This window comes from Trachymyrmex septentrionalis, unplaced genomic scaffold, assembly GCF_001594115.1.
Source record: "Trachymyrmex septentrionalis isolate Tsep2-gDNA-1 unplaced genomic scaffold, Tsep1.0 scaffold69, whole genome shotgun sequence".
NCBI lineage: Eukaryota > Metazoa > Arthropoda > Insecta > Hymenoptera > Formicidae > Trachymyrmex > Trachymyrmex septentrionalis.
Window position 1 is genome coordinate 1120521 of NW_017305873.1, and position 14115 is coordinate 1134635.

Below are 14115 nucleotides of genomic sequence, written 5' to 3' on the forward strand. Positions count from 1 at the left end.
GACAAATGTCCGAAAGAAATTTTAAGAGTTTAAATTTCACATTGTTTATTGTTTTTATGTCAATTAGATATATAAAATAATTATTATTTTGCATGTTTATAGAAATTCAAATTAAATTCAAATTAAAAGCCTAATATAAAATTTATTTTATAAAATTTTTATGCATATATTATAATATTATATATGATAAACGCGCATTTATTATTGCAATATGTGGCGTTATATTATAAGTAACATATCAGATAACATAAAATCCAATATCTGGATATAAGATATCTTTTATATCCGTTTCTGCCAATACAGATTAACTTTAAATCTCAGTTCAACTTACTCTTCATCTTCTTCTAATTCTTAGAATTAGAAGAAGATGAAGAGTTAATTGAACCGAGATTAAAATTAAACTACATTGGTAAAAACGGGTCAGTAGACATATACAAATGAAAAAATATTAGGAACAGAAAAAAAAAGTAATAAATATTAGAAAAATTAAAAATTAGTAGAGACTAAACGTAACGCACAATATATAATATATACAAATATGATACGATTTGTATCCATTGTGCGTTACGTTTAATCTCGATATTCCTAATTTTTTATGTCTCTAATATTTAATATTTAATTCTATTCCTTTATATTTTTTCCATTGCAGAATCTAAAATGTTTTATATGCCTCGATTTTAGATTTTGTGCTGTCTGGGTTCTCATAATTTTATTTGTGATTCAACAAAGTATACCGTTTCAAAAGTTCGAGATGCGCCATCGAGCATAATACCACTTACGTAACACATTCGAAGCCTTTCTATACGTCATCTGATTTCACGAGATCGAATTAAAACCCGACTGACAGGATCGACAACCGAAAGGTACCGTAATCAGTTTCCCGTGAGAGGGATCGTCCTTATTTAACCCTTGTTTGCAACAAAGTCTGAATAAAAAAAAAAACACTAGACACGACAATAATGAGGAACACTTTTATGGGGAACGTGCGCGAAAGCCGCGGTTGCGTATTGTTCACAGCGCGTGGAACAGGGAACTACCGCCCGTTCGAACTAGCTCAGCAGCAACGGCTGGCCTAAGCGTAGTACAAATTTTGCAGTGAAGTCTTAATAAAAGAAAAAAAATGAAAAAAGAGGTGCGAGTGGGCCGAGAGAAGGAAAGAGAAAGAGTTTCCGATATAATTTCACGAGATTCGGATACGGCGGCGAGAGACAATCGCGCCGTTGTTTCGCGGAGGAAATGCAGGTGCTGGAGTGGATATGGTGTCGTACACGAACACACGTAGGCTACTCTCGAGACACAACGGGGTGTACAAGCTTCTACGTTTTATATAGTGTTGTAGAGTTGAGTGTTCCATATAAGTGTAAGCTAGTTTTGTAATATCGTAAATATACGTGTACGATAAAGGCGAATCTGCCGGGTCTGACGGAGAAGACGTGACTCTTTTGTAAATAGATTTCTTTCCATTACACATGTATAACGAGGCCCGGCCGTACCGATCGATTGTCACCAATTAATCCTGATTAGCGACTTTCCGTACCTCTTTCTGTGACGCAGTCCCAGCTCTTAGTCACGATTACGTGAGTAGAATTGCGGAATCATTAAACTATTAAAAGACATATCTTCTTTCTTGAAGGATATTTCAAAAATTTCATTTCAAATAATCTAATCTAATTTCAAATAATTAATGTTGCCAATAAAAGATTATAAGATGCATTAACAATATCAATATTAAATTAATAAAAAAATTGTTTATAAAAATATGCACGAACAAAACATTAATGATTATAGAACTAATTTTACAATTAGATTGTAATTAAAACTATAAGAAAAGAACACAAAACGTTAGCTCAATTATCGGTACATATTCGGGTTTGCCTTACGAAGCTCGAGAGGAATCGCTAGAATTAAAAGAAAAGACGCGGAAATAATGCTACTTAATTTCGTCATTTTACTGTTAACATAGAGTTTGTATAAAATGGGTTTAAGTCTTGATGACATCTCTGCTAATTTTCTACACGTGCCGCGTCAGACCCGCATTCAGATGACATAGGTATTATTAGGCATTTATATAGACTTATATATACATACTTAAAGAGACACATAAGTAGACCTGTGTTAAATAATATAGCCCTAGTGTAAAGATGTCTATTATTGCACATTGTGCCAGCCTACGCCAATCGACAATCAGGACATCTTTTCCTCGTTTAATTCGTAAGACGTCATAAGATAAATCGCCAATTCGAACTGAATTGTCGATCGTTCTCTCGCTTCTCTCACAGACTGAAATAACGCTCACATTGTGTTTTTCCAGTACGATTATGTAGAAAACTAAACGACTCTAAATCTTCATGAAACTTTATATTTCCGAGATGTTTAAAAAGATAAAACATGGGTTACACTCTTTTTATAGAAATTGTTAATATATGTGAATAATTTTGTAATTTCAGTTTCTTAGAACAGATGTGATAAAGAAACTTCAGAAAAGATATCTTGATCGCTGTATCATCGACTGGTGCAATGTGTAAACTAAGAAGAGAGTCCTAGAATATGTAAGAAATAGACAGGAATGATTTTAGCTGCTCAGAAACGTAAGATGCTTTAAAGGAAATTTCGCGACTGAAAGTGATATTGCGAGGCAATAATTTCTCCAACATACTCGGGAAGACTGCGGAAGTAGCGCGTGGAACGAATGCGAAATGAAAAATCTGCATTATTTTTGCTGCTGCGAGATTCCTACGGACGTTACTATAATATTACGTTTAAAAGAACTACAGATACGTATAAACCTATGTCACCATATGTAGTTTTTACTTATATTATTCGTATGACTGCATGTTATAGAGGCTGTATATGATATATACATTTATCATAATGTTTGTAATGAAATGCTGAGAAAAGACGCGATTCTGATTTCGCGCGAGTAAATATTGCGAGCAGGAAAAACATGGCTCCATAATTTAGCTCGATATTTTAGCTCGGTTCTGCTTTCTACCGCTGCAATGGAAAATGGCTGCTTTTTGAGACTCAAGAAAATGCAATGTAATATTATATCACGCCGAGTTAATATAAACGTAATCGAGATTTATATGTAAATTTTCAATGTAATCGTAACGTGTGAGATACGACGACACGCTGTTGAGTTTTATTAAGAGAAACCGCTGCTTGACTAATTATTTATATAGCCCCATGTATGCGAAATAATAATGTATGTAAAATGATGGTTGCTACTGGAAAAAATATACATATATTTTATTGAGTTGACAATGAACGTATAGTTGCATTTTTTTCGTAGTAATACCTCCTCTTCCTCAAGCATTTTGTCATTGATATATTAATAAATATTCCTATATTTAAAAAAAAGTTATTCTTAATATGATTCTAATAAATCATTTGGTAACGTCTTATTATATGATAAGTATTAAATAATGACATTTTTTTAAGCTCAGATCTGTTATATATTTACAATAAATCTATACAATAATAAGTGTACAAGTGGATATAAAAATAAAATATACTTCATGCAACAGATAGATATATGTCTCAAAGATATGAAACAGAAAGAACTTACGACTGACTAAAGATTGGCAAAGACTAATGTTTTATTTAAAATGAATAAGATGTAGTGTTTCTTTTAAACATGTCTTTAAATAGTATATTATTATTATAAAAAAAACATATTTTGTACAATTTAAAATATTGTATTTTACCAATCATAAAATGATTAATTAAACAGCTATGAAGTAACTTTTTAGCAAACTTATGCAGTAATAACTTTTCTAAATATATGTACATTTATTATGTGTATTGTATACCGAAATTCAATTATTATATCTAATGTGTATCGGACCCACAGATACTAGTACTAGATCGCTAACTTCTGAGTTAATTTAATGGCAGCGACAATATATGTGTTATATATATGTATACGATGTGTATATGTTGTTTATGTGCAAAATGATTGGAGTTATTGAACTCAATCGGATATCCGACTGTTTACAGCGTTTTTGTCGAAATTAGTAATCTAATACTAGTATAAAATCTGTGATCGAATCAATCGAATTCATGAAAAGACATGTCATATGTATCACATTTAAAAAATTATAATTCTAATCTCCGATATAACGTTACTATTATTATAGATAATAATAAGCGTCAATTTCATAAAAGAGATATGTAATCAGTTTTGCTTTATGTCTCTGTCGCTCTGTGTTGAGACGCTAATAGCATTATTGTATGACTTAGCTTTACATTGTGATCCTTCAGATATCTTATCATGTCCGCCTGCTTTTCCAGCAGTTCCTCCAAATTCCTCCCCTTTTGCCGATACCCGATTTCCCCCATTCCGGAGTAAGAATCCTGCGTAAAGGGCGACAGCCATTCGTCGCGAGTGACATCGGGCGATGGACGTAAACGATTAAACTTCATAACTCTCTCTACGTGAGAAACAAATATTGATAGATTGCAATAAAGGATGATAACTTTTGAGAGTTTAATATGTTAGTGCAGTTATTACTTAAGGTTCACAGTATAAATATCTTAATCCTCAAACAAACCATTTTCTTTCTCTGAGAAAGGAATCTTGATAAAATCTCAAAATTATATTTAATAATTTTTATATTTCGCTTTATATAAATTTTACGTCTGTAATATTACATAAAAGCCCAAGAAAATTATTTTTCTATAAAAACTTTTTTTTATGGAGCTAATTAATTCTCTCTAAACACACACATATTCTACCTTTGCAAGATACTTACTGATATAATTAATGTAAGCTGGTAAGATTATCATGAGTTCCAAAGTGGTTAGGAGAAAAATATAGTTAAGCGGCGTGAACCACTCTGACTTTCTGCAATACTGCTCGTAGTCAACTTTATGTGTGTGATGTAGAATCACAGCGAGCAATAAGTAGCATGTACTCCATAACGACGCAATGAAAAGGGGCGTCCTTATAAGTTGATATGTTGATTGATAGAAATCTAGGTATCCATTAATACGCAAATTATGGTGTCTCGCTTTGACAATGTGATCTATCGCCATGACTATTAGCCAATAGGCGCAGTGAAGATATAAGTATATAAAATACGTGTCACATTTGTTCTGTTCCTTTGGCCAAATAGATACAAATACAATCCCAGTGATCTCCAATAAAACCTATGATACAAAAGTTACTCCAATGTATCCAAACTGACCTTTAATTATTCTTAAAATCTAAAGATATATTACACCAAGCAAGATATACCTACTCCAAGTAAAAGTGAAATCGACACAACCGACACGGTATTTAATTGCTGAAAATTATCTTCCTCCTGAGAGCTCAAGACTGGTTGAAAGCACTCCTCGTCTTCCATCTTAACGGGTCGATCAAAAGATACTCATAAAGTATCATATATCCTAAACAAATTGTCATAACAACAATTTAAACCTACTTTCTTAAATAAATATGATCACACCTAACAATAACATGTATAATTAATAAAATACATTAATAAAATACAAACAAAAATTACACACCTTTAATATCTACTAATATTTACAAACAATTAATATCTTATAAACGAAAACTCTTCCTCATCCTTGGAATCACATGCTTCCACAAATGAAAGTCGAAGGAACCAACGGTATAAGATACTCAGAGACAAGAAAGATTGGTGCCAACCCACACAATAATTTCACACTTATTTAATTTTGAGTTTTACAATCCATCATTACAATCAGTGATAAAAAACAACACTCAAAAACATTAAAAAGAGAAAGTAATTCAAAAGAAATATTACAAAAAGCAGCACTTCTACCTAGACAAGCCAATTCTCTTTAGATCCTTCTTATTGATATATTTCTCTGGGCATTATTTGTCTGTCATTAATACATCTTAGGATGAGTCAAAGTAAAGCTCAAAAAGAAGGGATGATGGATTACAGCTAAGTATATAATCCACGTAATCTACATCGGATGTATATATGTATGTACATTAAAAACATGATAGGGACGTTCCCGGTAAAACAACACTGCTCGTTGCCAATCGCAATTGATTAAATACTGTTTCTATACGTGTATTCCAACTACTGCATGGAATGTAATGTAAAAAGTCAACTTTGGAAAAATCAACTGACGTGCCGCGTAACACGCGACCTCGACGTTTTACGACGTTCGCACAAATGCGCAGCAAATCGCACTGCATGCACAGCAACGTCAATGACAGTCATATATATATATATATATTACGCAATAAATGTTTTAATGTAACAAGAAACGAGAGAAGTAACAATTAAATTTCGATCAATTAAAAGAATTCGTTAATAACAGCCGCACACACACACACACACACACACACATATAAGTAATCTCGAAATTAGGAGTAGATATGTTACAAGCACCTTCGCGAGCATTTTAAATACTTAAACACAAGTATACGGAATCTGATACATGGTTAAGAACAGGATAAAGTCAGGTTCGAGTTAAAGATTAGGATTTCTAGGATACTCACGGAAAAGAAGCGATGTCAGCGGTAGGAAAGATTGCGATTGCGTCTCTAGGTTAGAATTAGGTTATGTTTACATCCGCGGCGACAAGCTGGCGGCATATGATAGCCGAAAACTCGCGTATCTTATCGATTGTAATATACGGCACATCCCGAAGTCACTTCAAATACGACTGTGCCACACAATCTTGTCAAATACATTGAAAAAAACACGATGGTGACATCTCGACTCTTACCGTTCTGTCATATTTCTATCTGCTCGAATAGCGTCATCAAGTGCCATCGTCGAATTTTGATATTTTTTTATCACAGCGCGTCACGCAACATGGCGTCGTTCCTTCGAGCAGTGGTTCTCAACCTGGGACTTATAGAGTTGTCGGGATGTAATAAAAGAATAACTAGTATAAGTATAATCTCAATGCAACGTGCAATTTTTATGTAAGCTTTTAAAAATTCCACCGTTTGTTTGCATAAAAATATTGTTCTTCGTATTTTTATTAAAATAAAAATATAACGATGTTTTTCATATATATGCAGCATCGAAAATTTTAATCTATATTTCTGCTAAATTTTAGCATAAAAATTTTTTAAAATAACATTCCTGGTAAAAATTTTTTTATATAAAAGCATATATAAATATATATACTCATATGCATATAATATCTTATATGAACATAATATATAATCTGCGAATGTCTTTGTAACATGTGTTATTTTATTATGATCACAGTGACATTATATTTTTTTTCTGACTATTGTAACTCTATTATGACGTAAATGTGACTATTTGCTATGGCAGTAAAATTAGAATTTTCTGTTTATTGGTACAAGAAAAAAAAATTTTACAAAAGAAAGAAGAATATATAGATATTACATATTTCATATATAATTGTACATGTATTATATGTTCATATTTATTTTTTTATATAGAAAAATTTCCACCGAGTATGCAAAATGTAGAATTTGTGTACTCAATGGCAATTTATTTACAGGAAAGAAATATTTGTTCAATTAAAAAAATTATACTTAATTTAAATATCATTTTTTTAAATAAAATAAATATAATAATTTATTTTTTGTAAGCAAATGGTCTTATTAATACTATCTAAACAAATATTTATTCAAATTTTGTGATTTTTTATTTCAATGTAGAATTTAAAAACAGAGTTAATTTACTATTTATTATTTATACTTCTTTTCCTATCAAAAATTAAGAGATATATTAAAAAATAATAAAATAAAGTAAAATAATGAGATAAAGAGATTGCGTTATTCGACATCGTCAAATGTTCCTTACTTTTGCAAATTTGCTTCAATTAAAAAACCAATGTATTCTATCACAATATGGATTACCATCTACTTGCGTTTTCTCTCTTTTTTATTAATGGACTCTCAACACTTTTACCGATATTATTGACAAGAATATTGTTTATCTGACTACTTTGAATTCCGATATAACTGACTCGCAAGGCACAATATGAAGAACACGTAATTTAGACTTATTATGATTTTTGTAATACCATAGATATTTTTAGTTTATAGCGATGTTTGAATATTACCGCAACATTAAAAATGACTCGAGCGGAGTCGAAACGTTTATCGTTTGTAATTATTATATGAATTTTATGATTGAATTTAAATTAAAGTTTGTTGCTACATTACTGGCTCTTTGCCCTTCTTTTGCATATATTATTTTATACTTACAGAGTCTTATTATTTATTAATGAGATAAATAATAATATAAGCTAATGCAATGTAAAATTAGAAATCCACTATCGGAACCTAATATTGCTTTCCATTTGGTGACACAAGTGTAGTCATTCTGTCCGTGTTACTCACTAAATGGCAAGAATGATACATGTATGTGTCGACTGTGTCATCAAATAAAAGCATCCATTAGCATCATCATGAGCGTGCAATATAAGCAGCGTATTAGCATTTCATGAATAGCCAATATTGGTAACGCATTGGCAGACCCATGAGTTGCCAGTATTGATGATGGCACCACATCGGCATTCAATGAACAGCCATTATTGGAATTGTAGACATTTTCATCAATATCCAATATTAGTAGCGCATTGTAATATGATGAAATGTCAATATTGGCAGCGCATTGGCAGTCCCATGAATAACCGATATTGACAGCGCCTTGACAGCTTCATAAATTGACAATATTGGCTTCACCATCAATAGCTAATATTAGCATCTTCAAATTATCATATAATGTAGCATAGTGGCCAACTCCAACTCAGAAATACGGCAGTTAAATACAATGATTAAATATAGTAGCAGTCCTGAATGAATCTATTAATGTTCTTTCATTTTTACCAGGTTTTTTAATATAAAAGAAATCACAAAGATTTTTTTTACAAATTAGACAAAAAAACGACTATAATACAAACATAGCTTTATAGTTTGTTCACGCGAATATCGTTTTTCTGTATATATGTAACCATTAATCAGACCGCTCGCGCCGTTGTGAAAATATACACAGGAAGCAGCGAATGATGTTCACACGGTCACGGCATAAATTTCGATCGCACATTTCCATTTCTATGATTCAACATATCGTTAAAAAATATCGATAAAATCGCAGGATGTTTATTGATATTCCAAACTAACGAGTTTCATACATTTTATATATTTCGTCGGTAATTTATTTTATATTCATTACTTGCCAATTAGAGACGAAAAAAATCATGTAAACTTCAATTAGAGAATGACATTAAACAAGACGTATTCAAGATATGATACATAATGCCACTACAGTGCAATTTTTACGAAAGCAATATTATTGTACCTAAACTTTATCTTATAGAAAAAAATTAATTATTGTTATTTTTTATATTTGGCTATTTTTAGAAAAAAAGATTTGTTAGTAAAAAGATTTATAAATTTCAAAAATCAAATAACGACTGGAAGAGTAAAAAATTTAAGACTATACTGTAATCAGCATAAAAATAAAATATAGTTGGATATTAAAAATGCATCCCATTTGGCGCTCACACACTCGTGAATATCATTTGTCGTTTAATATTTGATAAACAACAAGGATGAAATGATTCCAAGAACATTGTAAACGCCAAGTGGAGCAACTGTCAGTCATGCAAAGAAATAATTTCAAGTTGCAGAAAAATGGAGTCGCGTGATCGACGTGGCCAAGAGAACAAATAACGATCTAAGCGAAAAAAAATTCACAACCTACAATCACATATTTTTAGGCCAATGCGAATCTCTCGAAATTCTCAGTTACTCTATTACGAAACGTAAAAATGCCGAAACGATCGATCTATTTACAACCAACGGACAATCTTTATCGGAGAACTCGACACGATCTTGAATTTCTCTGCAATTATTGGGATCGATTGCTCACGCCAAATCAAAGCTATGATATACGTCTTCCAGAATTGCTGCGCGCTAATCACTTAATGAGACATCTATCCTCTCTGTCTCTGCCGTCAAATCAAGGGTTGCGAGTCAATGTGAGCTTTACCATTTTCGACAATGACAATCGCTTGGAATCGGAGGAAACCTGTCAACTGTAATTCATATTCTTCCTCTCTCTCTCTCTCTTGGAGACTTGTCTCTTAATAAGGATTACTTTTCATTTTATATCTTGAAAATTATGTATACATCAAATTATTATACAAAATATTTTACAAAGTCTGGGCTTATAGTTCCAAAATGCAATAGATGTAAGCCTTAAATCTTAAGAAACTGATATATCAATCATACTAATCATATAGTCGAGTATTAATTCTTTCCACATTCGACTATAATTAATTAATTCCTTAAGGCTTACTATATCTACTCTATTTTGAGACATAGAAAGCAGTTTCATCTTTTTGAGAGTTCTTTCCGAATGTACTTTTTTGTCCCTTTAAATATGCAATTTATAGTTTCTTCTCTACCTCAATAAAGCTATTATTTTTCTTATATATTTTTTTCTCGTTAAAAGTGGAATAAAGATTTTATTATTTTAATGTAACAAATTAATGTAATGTAACAATTTACGTTAATTATATTAGGTAATTATATTAATCTGAAGTAGAGGCAACTTTTTGTTTATGACTTTTTCCTTTTAAATTATTATCCAGTAGTTTAATAATATAAATTGTTAGTGACGCCAGCGGTAACATAACACCTCATTATACACAACCTCATAACGGATTTCACCAATCGTTGTGCAACAGTGATGCAGCCAGACATAACGTTTTACTTAGAAATTATATAAGGCAGATCAATGAAAATTATGCAGCGATTGAGAGGGAATTAATGAGGGCCAGAATATTAACACCTCTCATCGAACGCGACAGATTTGCGGGATGTCCAAATGAGTTTTATAATCAGGTTCGATCGCACTTTTATATTATCCGAAATAAAAATTTCTTCTAGAATAATAATCTTCTACAATAAAATCTAGATCATGTCGATCATGTTCATTTTGATCTTTGATATACAGTGTACGGCGACGTGTAATTCGAATAAATTTCCTACCGGAAATCGAACATGTTTCGAGAGGATTTCTCCAAAGTTACAAGAGCGCCACATCAATCCACGGGAAAGAAACATTCGTCAAACTTGCGTATCATCTGGACACGAATGCTGCATTGCTGACAGAATGGACATTTACGGTTGCTCACAAAATCACCAACCAGCAAGACAGAAAGAAAATTCGCCCAAAGTAGAACATTATTATCTTTTAATTAATTATATCCTAAAAATAGTAATAGTTGTGTAAAACTATTACATATAACATTTTAAATTTTTACATTGCAAGAGAAAAGTATTTGTAACTATAATTGATAAAATAATAATGGCGTTTCATTTTTATAATTGTTCCTTCATAATGTACAGTAATAATGATTATTATTTACATACAAAAAACAAATAGCACGATGATTATAATAAATTTATAGTCATCTTTTGCTAACTACATATATTTTTTTATATGTAGATAATTATAATTGTTTTTACTAACATTTTTATTATAATAATATAATTATAAAAATAAAGTTTTTAATTATAACTACTTTACTATGCAATTATACTCACAAACACTTTTCTCCCAGTGTAATATAATATTATTTCGTAATTCCATATAATATCGTTTGTTATTATATTAATGGTCTCCAGCAAAAGTCATATTACACTTTGTCATACAGTATGTTAATTATTTACTGACTTGCAAAACGGTGCAATTAACGATTTTTTTAGAAGATTAATGACTCACCGAGAATTGTCAAGGAACATTCCCTACAAACTTCCGCCTTCAACGCGACAGTCCAGAAGCTGCAATTAAACAATAATGTGCGTTAGTCAAATCCGTGTATTAAATATCTTAAAAGTTATTTCCTCGATAGTACAGTACACTTTTATATAAGTACAGTTTCGACGAATGAAAGAGTTACTTAAGAATGGGTCACTGTAGGTATTCGTAAGCTTGCACGACTTCTATTATGTATGGTTACATCAAGTGACAAATTGATATTAGCGTATGTTATCAATAGAAACCTAAAATTATAATTTCGATCGAATTGTCATTTATTAATGTTACATCATTGAACTTTAAAATCGGTTTTCCGAAGAAATAAGTATCTACTGCACTTTGGTACACATTTGTGCGCTGTACTATCGATGTTTTTTTCAACAAGTATTGTCATACATTATATATGAAATCGAAAAGAATTTTGTTAAAGTATTTAATGATTCAATATTTAAAAATTTAATTAGATGTAGATATGAAAATAATTTTGTTGGACTAATTAAATTAATTATGTAGGACGCTCAAGCATGAGCAATGTAAAAAGTTTTGGCATTCTAGTAACCAGCTTGAACATTCTATATCATTGTTTTGATTTGGTCTGATAGAATTATTTTTAAATCTGTATTTAAAAATAAATTTTTAGATATTTTAGCAAATCGTTTTTTTTTTCTGCATAAATTGCGAGCTACGAATCGGCGCGTATTTCTACGATTTCTATAATTTGAAGTTAATTCGATTTAGCAACATCGGATTATTTATTTATCGCATATTTGATTGTCACATTTGTAAATAACGCTGTATACTATTTTTGAGGAACGTCTAATTTTGCAGATATTTCTCAGATAAATATTGAGTAAAGTAGTAAACTGTGACCTGCTGACAGAAATATTAACAATCCTAAAATAGCGATGGGCATGAAGTAGAACAATCGATTCATAAAATGTAGTCACGTCTACTGTTATTTTAACTTCAAAATACAGCAAGCTTTTCTAATTGTATAGAGCATATCAATATTCTGACAGATAATATGCGTATTTATATAATGTGTCGAAATAAAATACTGTTTTTTTTTTCATGTAAAATAAATGTTTACGATTCGTGTCACAATATTTGTTTATTGTGTTATTTTGCGACTGGATGAGTAAATTTACGACGCAGTGTGACTCTTTTCTTTGTTTATTTGAAAATTCCGCCTTTGTAGCAACTTCCAACTTCCGCTATAAAATATCAATTAATCCTGCATTCCAAAGTACGAAATAAAAAAGAAAAAAAAAATAAAATTACTCGTCCTGTCACGCAATAACTTCGGTTCACAGTAACATCCATGTGGTGGATCTAATATTGTCCAGGCTTTACAGAACTACGCTGGAATTTCACTGGCTCAAAACAACAACGGAACGATAAAGCAGCGTAGCTCAAAAGAGTCGATGGAAGTATGCCAGGGTGTCAGTAAAATCATCAACGACGCGGTGAAGACTTCTGATTCGGCTGAATCGAGGCCCGTCAAGCCCGTCATGATAAATAACAGCGATAAACGATCGATCGATCCGGTCAGCTGTCAGGGAAATATCTTGTTGCAAACCGCCGAGTCAGGAGTCGTAACTGATCAAAACGTGATTGGACAAGGACGTGGCAACAAACGTAAATTCGATGTCCTGGAAGATCGAGTGATACTGGTCAATTTAGAAACTGGCAGTCAGCAGAATCGGCCGAGATTGACCGAAAGGATTAAACCGCGTGTCAAGGATACATCAACGACATCCACGCTAGTCGAGAAAGGTATTAGGAGTAGAATCAGAAACAGCAGGATGCCGACGGAAGGAAAGCCGATTTGGAAAAGACATGCGTCTATGCCGAAATACGCTAGTTTTCTGAGAATGTTTCGCAAGGAGGAGACGGATAATCAACTTCGCGATAATGCCTCGTCTCGAAGGAGCGAAAGGGAAAAATCGCAATATCGAAAGGGACTTTCTGCAGAAAGGTATAATCTTAGATATAATTTAATGCAGCGGAAAAAGAAAGGAAAAATTAAAGTAGTTCCAAGGATTGAAAAGATTATTTTTAGCTGATTTTCTCTTTGATTACTGGATTCGAAACTTTAAGTCTTCTAAATTAAAAAAAACGTGAAGAAATTTGTAAAAGTGTTAGCGTGTACAATGTGATGCAATAATACTCGCAAAAAACATATCATACAGCACAGAAACTATGGAGCGTCGAGTAATTTATGATCTGTAGATCTAAGTTCAATCCTTGCGCCCACATACGCGATTTTTCGCGTTAAGGAGCCGAAAATGATTCCATTTGGTGATTACCTTTAGTAGTCGTCATTCAGATTTGACGTTAAACTTATAGATTCCATATATCAGTGAAT

General features: G+C 31.8%; 2 protein-coding genes across 6 annotated transcripts in view; one reads left to right on the plus strand and one right to left on the minus strand.

The window, feature by feature from the left end:
- Nucleotides 1-3783: 3783 nt before the first annotated feature.
- Nucleotides 3784-6805, minus strand: LOC108753324 (transmembrane protein 192). 4 transcript variants are annotated; one of them, XM_018494807.1, is made up of 4 exons: nt 6715-6805; nt 5244-5391; nt 4755-5151; nt 3784-4433 (listed from the first exon to the last, which is right to left on the minus strand). In XM_018494807.1, exons 2-4 carry the CDS (start codon nt 5346-5348, stop codon nt 4189-4191), a joined length of 747 nt encoding a protein of 248 aa, XP_018350309.1. In that variant the 5' UTR covers nt 5349-5391; nt 6715-6805; the 3' UTR covers nt 3784-4188. The 4 variants fall into 4 exon arrangements, with proteins under 4 accessions (XP_018350309.1, XP_018350308.1, XP_018350311.1 ...); XM_018494806.1 differs by having other exon boundaries at nt 6485-6787; XM_018494809.1 differs by lacking the exon at nt 6715-6805 and adding an exon at nt 5793-5825.
- Nucleotides 6806-9637: 2832 nt separating this feature from the next.
- LOC108753370 overlaps nt 9638-14115 on the plus strand; it is a 7130-nt gene continuing 2652 nt past the window's right edge. Inside the window, exons 1-5 of one of the 2 annotated variants that reach the window (XM_018494898.1) lie at nt 9638-10019; nt 10600-10828; nt 10941-11162; nt 11696-11788; nt 13094-13725. In XM_018494898.1, the coding sequence (XP_018350400.1) occupies nt 9751-10019; nt 10600-10828; nt 10941-11162; nt 11696-11788; nt 13094-13725 (1445 nt within the window). In that variant the 5' untranslated portion in view covers nt 9638-9750. The remainder of the gene's footprint in view (nt 10020-10599; nt 10829-10940; nt 11163-11695; nt 11789-13093; nt 13726-14115) is intronic. The other variant, XM_018494899.1, reaches the window with a different exon arrangement.